This window comes from Doryrhamphus excisus, linkage group LG2, assembly GCF_037039965.1.
Source record: "Doryrhamphus excisus strain RoL-2023G ecotype Guam linkage group LG2, RoL_Dexc_Guam_v1.1, whole genome shotgun sequence".
In the NCBI taxonomy this organism is placed as follows: domain Eukaryota; kingdom Metazoa; phylum Chordata; class Actinopteri; order Syngnathiformes; family Syngnathidae; genus Doryrhamphus; species Doryrhamphus excisus.
In genome coordinates, this window is record NC_136358.1 from 11,712,595 (window position 1) to 11,719,597 (window position 7,003).

General features: G+C 45.2%; 1 protein-coding gene across 1 annotated transcript; it reads right to left on the bottom strand.

The window, feature by feature from the left end:
* Positions 1-321: 321 nt before the first annotated feature.
* Positions 322-6,602, bottom strand: LOC144901949 (uncharacterized). The gene is made up of 2 exons (XM_078797948.1): positions 5,706-6,602; positions 322-1,181 (listed from the first exon to the last, which is right to left on the bottom strand). Exons 1-2 carry the CDS (start codon positions 6,016-6,018, stop codon positions 1,171-1,173), a joined length of 324 nt encoding a protein of 107 aa, XP_078654074.1. The 5' UTR covers positions 6,019-6,602; the 3' UTR covers positions 322-1,170.
* Between the last annotated feature and the right edge of the window lie 401 nt (positions 6,603-7,003).

Consider the following 7,003-nt stretch of genomic DNA (forward strand, 5'->3'; position numbering starts at 1 on the left):
ACACAATCACCTGTGTGTGTTTGTGTGTGTGTGTGTGTCACGCTGTCATTTGTCTTCATGAACACTTGTGCACACTCGGGTACACTCCACTGAAATGTGTGTGTGTGGGGGGTGGGCGGATGCATGTTTTGTGTGAGTGTGTGTTGTTGCGTGACAGCTGATTTGCATGTGCATGTCCACTCCAGTGTGCATGTGATGGGTGCACATGACCTCTGATATGACCCCAGGAGAAGAAGATTTTTTATTTGATTTTTACAAATACACTTTATTTACAATTAATAAACTAATACAAAATTAATAAATTAATTGTTTACAAGGTCAGAAAAGTGTAAAGTGTTGTCAGCTACGGTGCACAAAGCATCATTAAAACACCATGTATCGATAAAAGTTGGCAGGTCATTTGACAATTTATAAAAACCAAACTCGAGCCTCAGTCTGCATCGGACGCTGCAGCGCCAGACTGAGGCTGCGTCCTGACCTGCATGCTCCTCAACCTTGTTCCAGTGCGACACATAAATAGCCAGCTTTGTTGTGCCTGAGACAAAGTTGAGGAGCTGCCATTTTCTCTGGGATTTCTTTTGGTACCCTGAACCGTAAATGAACATCTTCTCAGAAAAGGTGACATGAAATAGATCAAAAACCTGAGATCAAAGAGTGAGGAAAACCGTGAGTCTCTCACACTTGCTAAAAAAATGAAAAACCATCTCAGGGTGGCCACAGAACGGGCAGATGTTTGACACAGCGGAAAGTGCTAAAAGTGCACACAACAGCAGTTCGTTTGGGGATCGGGGGTTTGTACAGGACTCTCCAGCACGGAGCTGCTCCGTCTCCATCCAGCCTGCTGCTCCACACAGATGGCGTCCTGTCGCTCAGTCCTCTCCTGCAGATCACTCTCACACAGTCATGGTACACACACAGTCATGGAGTTTTTTTGTCACCTGTGCGGAGGTCTAGTTCCCGGGCCTTCTCCAGCAGCGGGCCGGAAGCGTCGCGGAGCTGAAGAATTAATTGCAGATCCGGAAAGGGGTCCTCTGGGTCGGGTTCAGTCCCTCTTTGGTATCTGGCCAGGAGAAGCTTCTCTGCAGCGGTCAGCCTCCTCCTCCACAGCTCCAGAGCTCTCTGGACTGCCCTGGTGGATCCCCAGCAGCGACCCCAGTGCCCCGGCATCTGTCAGCGTTGGCCTGTCATAGCAGCGAGGCCACGAGATTGTTAGCCACCAGTACGCGACCTCTGTAGGACATCTGGGGGAGCAACCATCTCCATTTCTTTAGTTTTCCCACTACTTTTGCCGGGATGTCCTCCCAGTTTCTGTTCTCGACACCTTCATTGCCTAAATAGACCCCTTGGTATTTAAAACCATCTCTCTTCCAGCAGAGGTTCTGGGGAAGGACCGGGAGACCGCTGGCCCACTGACCGATGGCGAGGGCCTCGCTTTTCCTCCAGTTTACCCTCGCCGCGGACAGGGCATTAAAAGAATCTGTCAAGTTCGATAAAACCTCTATGTCTTCCTGGGTGTGGGTCATAACGACGACGTTGTCGGGATAGGCCGATAAAATAACGTTCTTGTTAAAGCCGGGTAAAACCAAACCAGCAATGTTCGAGCGTATCTTACAGAGGAGGGGTTTGAGGGGGAGTGCATAGAGCAGGGGTGGGCAAATACTTTCACTCGTGGGCCGCATTGAGGAAACAAAATTGTCCGGGGGGGCCAGAACATATATATATATATATATATATATATATATATATATATATATATATTTAACACACACACTATTTTATACTTATAATTTTCCTTGAATTTTTTTTTGTCTAATTTTATCTGTAAGTGTTATATACTATCAGCTGTATGTTTTCATGTCCCTTTTTTTCAGGAGCACTTTAAACATCACACCACATCTAACTACGTCATTTAATTTGACAGTTTTGTTGTTTTTTTTTTACTAAATAAGACTTGCAAGTCATGTTGCCAGTTTGTATGTTAAAAGTTGAAATACTTAGAAAGCAACTGGCGGGCCGGATTCAAACGCTTGGTGGGCCGCATGTGGCCCCCGGGCCGTAGTTTGCCCACCCCTGGCATAGAGCATCCCGGACAAAGCGCAGCCCTGCCGTACGCCTCTACGCGCCCTGAAGGGAGCACGCAGACTGCCGTTGAACTTAAGTATGCACTCAATGCCTTCGTACAATGCCTGGATCTTAGCAATGAAACTCATGCGGAATCCAAACCTCTCCATGGATTTCCACAGGTAGCAGTGCTCAACACGGTCAAATGCCTTTTCCTGGTCCAGTGAAATCAGACTAGAGGTTTTCAATATGTCCCGAATTTGATGGACGTTGTCCACCATGGACCTACCGGGTACGCAGTAAGTTTGGTCGCGGTGGATGACCTCCTCCATTGCCTACCCCAGACTGGAAGCTAACACCTTGGACAAGATCTTAGAGTCGGTCCAGAGGAGGGATACAGGGCGCCAGTTCCTGATCTCTTGCAGGTTGCCCTTCTTTGGCAACAGGGCTATGAACACTGGCAAGGAGCCTGAAGCCAGGCTTTCATTGAAAACAACTAAAAGATCAGGTGCTAAAAATGTCCCAGAATGCCTTGTAAAACTCAACCGTAAGGCCGTCGATGCTGGGAGCCCGCCGTCCCTGCATTTTCTGCAGGGCAGCGTGCCCTGGCAGGCGGCTCTCGGGGCGGCCTGTCCAGCTGGTCACATGTGGCACCTAAGACCTGAGGCAGCTCTCCGCAGAACTCCTCAAACAGCTCTTCCCTTTCCTCATACTCACTTGAGTACAGGGAAGAATAAAAACCAGTTGCCCGCTCTCTCAGCCGGCCAGGCTCAGTCAGCTCCTGCCCCGTGTCAGAGAGCAGGGAGTGGATCAGCCTCCTCTGACCATGCTGTTTCTCCAGGCCGAAGAAGAAACCAGAAGGGGCATCCATCTCTACATGTTCTGGACCCGTGACTGGACTCAATGCGCCTTGCACCTTGGCACCCCGCAGGTCCTTCAAGGCCATTTTTTTAGACTTGAGGATATCAATGTGTCTTAGATTTTCTATGGACGCGCTCAATGTTTCCAAGTCCACGATCTTGCCTTCCAGCTCTCTGATAGATCTACAGGTGTAGCATCTGACATTGAGTGTATACTGTTGGCACAGAAGCTTAATTTCCGTTTTGCCATTGTCCCACCCCTGCTTAAGACACGTAATTCAGTTTTCCTGTGTCTAAAATGAGTCCAAAAATAAATAAGGGACTGTAGCAACTGTAGGTTGTCTTTTAGTTTTCCATGAAATAAATGGCCCATCTTTGTTCAGGCTGATACAGTAACCTGTCGTGCTTTTTCGATCAATATCAGCGGCCCAGTTGGCATCACTATAAGCATGGATTGTGTTTTCACCTTTGTGCTTTTTGAAACAAAGTTCTTTGTTTTGAGTACCTTTTAAGTATCTCAACACATGCTTTACCGTTGTCCAATGATCAGTAGTCGGTCTAGTGAAGTACTGAGATAGTTTACTCACTATAAAACTCAGGTCTGGCCTTGTACATGTTGCTAAGTATATTGAGCTCCCAACTACTTCTCTGTATTTCCTCACATCATCCATTAGTTTAGCATCATCACTGTAGTCAAGTTTCTGTTCACAAGGGGTAGCTCTGGCTTTACAGTCTAACATGTCAAATCTCTTCAGTATTTTCTGTACATATTTGCATTGTGACATCTTAACACAATCTGCAGACTGTTCAAAGTCAATACCCAGGTAATGTGTTAGTTTACCTAAGTTTTTCATTCTGAACTTGAGTTTCAACATTTCTTTAACATATTGTAAGACATCATCATCATTGGCAGCAATAATCAAATCATCGACCCATATGATTATGTGCACTTTTTCTTGTTCAGTAATTTTGCTATAAACACAATGATCGGCTGGGTTCTGTACAAATTTCATCTCACACAAATAATCATGCAACATCTTATTCCAGTTGCGTCGTGACTGTTTTAGACCGTACAGGGATTTTTCTAGTTTGCACACTAATTTGTCACCTTCTTTTGATACAACTTCATAACCTTCAGGTTGTTCAATGTAGATTTCACACTCGATTGGTGCATGAAGATAAGCAGTTTTTACATCCATCTGGTGAACAACTAGCTGCTCCTGTGCTGCTTTCTGTGCTAATACCCGGACACTGGTCATATTAGCTGTAGGGGAGAAAGTTTCATCATAGTTTACACCTTTCTTTTGGCTAAACCCTCTGGCTACATATCGGGCTTTGTACTTGTCTGATCCATCAGTGTTCTTTTTCATTGCATAAACCCATTTACCCCCCACTACATCTTTACCCTTGGGAAGAGTGGTCAAGGTAAAAGTTACATTGTCTTGTAGTGACTGCATTTCTTCATCCATAGCATCAACCCATTGTTTTGCATTAACTGAAGTGATTGCTTCTGTGTATGTTTGAGGAACATTACACAGGAGTCTGTAACAGTAGTCAATATTTGTAATATCCTCCTCAAAAACACATGCATGATCACCATAATAGTCAGGCTTTCTTCTCTCCCTATCAGGATAACGTTTCTCAGCAGGTTTGTATTCTTCCTGTTTACCTTCTTCATTTTCTAACTTCACTGTTTGAGCATTTTGTTCGTCTTTCACATCTGCTTCATTGTTTGTGAACACTTCCTGACTTTCTATCACTTGTGGGTTAGCTAGTGGGCTTGTCACACATTTTCTCTCATTTTGAATGTCAAAATCATCATCTGCATCCAGTACCTCCTCATTCTTTTTAACTACAAACTCTACAAGTCTGTATTTTTGTACTTTTCTGATGCTGGGATAGTACACCATGTAGGCCGGACTATTTTTATCATATCCAATAAAAATGGCCCTTTCACATTTAGAGTCCAACTTTCCTTTTTGTTGTTTGTAAGCATAACACACTTGTCCAAATTTCTGCATTCTGGCAATATTTGGCTGTCTGCCTGTTAACATGTAGTAAGGTGTCTGTTTTGTACGTCTATTAAAACACCTATTTCTCACCACAGCAGCTGTCTGGACAGCATAGGTCCACAACATCTTTGGCAGCTTGCTCTCTATTAGCATACACCTGGCCATTTCAAACAGGGTTCTCCAATTGCGTTCCGCTGTACCATTTTGGTGTGGAGAATATGGAGCGGAAGTCTCATGCCTAATACCCATCTTGCACATTAATGCTTGGAACTCTCTGGATGTGTACTCTGTGCCATTGTCAGATCGCATACATTTTATTTTGCCATAGGGCGCCACATCAGCAATGAATTTTTCTGTTGCTTGTATAGTGTCACTTTTGTGTTTCAAAAAGTAAACAAAAATTGCACTAGAGTAATCATCTGTGAAAGAAAGTGCATATTTATGACCATCTTTAGACACTGGATCTATAGGACCCGCTAAGTCAGTGTGTACCATGTCCAGAGGTGCTTTAGCCCTCTGTTTCTAGTTTGGACAAACTCCCATTGAATGCATACTTCACACTGTGAAACAGGTTTGTTACCTTCATTCTTAATTTCCATTCCATCTACAACATTTTTCAGTTTCATTATATCTGCAAAATTGCAATGACCTAAGATTTCATGCCAACTCTGCAAATCAAGGCTTTTCTTACACTGGTCATTAGTCTTACACATGTTTTCTGATGTGTTCAGATAATAAAGTTTGTTGTGTACGTGTATGGGGAATTTGGTACCGTCTCCGTGCAGCAGCACATTTTTCTTCCCACTGAAGGTCACAGTGGCTCCGCTGGAAGTGGCAGCTTTCACTGAAAAGATATCTTGTGGATACGTTGGGATGTATAAGGCACCCCTCAGCGTTGTTCGGAAGCTCCTGCCCCCGCTGTCGATGAGCCACACCTCCGCATCACCTCTGCGCTTGGCCACTACTTTGCATCTGGAGCCGTCAGCCAGCTCCACGCAGTGAGTCCCGGCTTGGAAACTGCTGTCAAACTTCTTGAACTTTGCGATGTCCGTGATTATGTGAGACGTCGCACCTGCATCCACCATCAGGCCTTTCCTCTTGACATCCAGCGCTGGTTCTTCAGAGTCGCATACCCGAAATGCATACTCCTTTACCCAGTCTCGTCGGCTGCTTTACGCACGTCATCCCGCTGCTTGTTTCGTCTGCAGCTGGCACTGTTGTGTGTGTTGCTTTTGCAGTGATGGCACCATTGTCTGCGCGAACAGGATCTGGCAATGTGTCCACTTGCACCACACTTGTAACATACAACGTCCATATAATTGCTGTCCTTTACTCCGGCGGGCGCGCGCTTTGTGCCAAACTGTGTTCTTGCCTTCATGACATTGTCCTCAGACACAGTTGCGCGCATGTTTTCAACATCCTCATAACTTCGGAGTTTTGTCTTAAACTCAGCAAAAGTCATTTTGGCTTCACTCTGGGTTACATGTATGGCAAAAGGTTTAAATGTCTCTGGTAACCCCTTCAGCACCATTGCTATTAAAAGTCCATCACTGAGCGCTTCACCTGCGTTTCTCAGGGCTGTAATCGCAGTCTCTGCTCTGATAACATACTCTGTGACATCCTCGGTTGGCGACTTCTGCAATGAGGTTAACTCTGTATACAAGTTAATTATTCTGGGCTTTCCTTTTCCAGCATAGTACTCACGGAGAATCTTCAGCGCACCGCGTCCATCATCTGCGGCTTCACGCATCACCAGTGATAGGCTTTTGTCGTCCAAAAACTGGATGAGCTCCGCGTAAGCCTCGGTGTTTTTCCCATCGTCTTCTTCGCCTGCATCGTCGGGCTCGTTCAAGATTGTGTCTTTCAATCCTTGAAGACACAGATGGCCTAAAAACTTGGTTTCCCATATTTCGTAGTTTTTCTCGTCACCGTCAAAAATGAGCCTCGCCGAGCGGCTACTCGCTGTTTCCCTTTCCTTTCTGTTCATACCTTTAGCTCTCAGGTGCACGCGGTACAAGTTGCGACTTTCACCTTTCACCGACTTTCAAACTTTGTGTTATGGGATTCAAC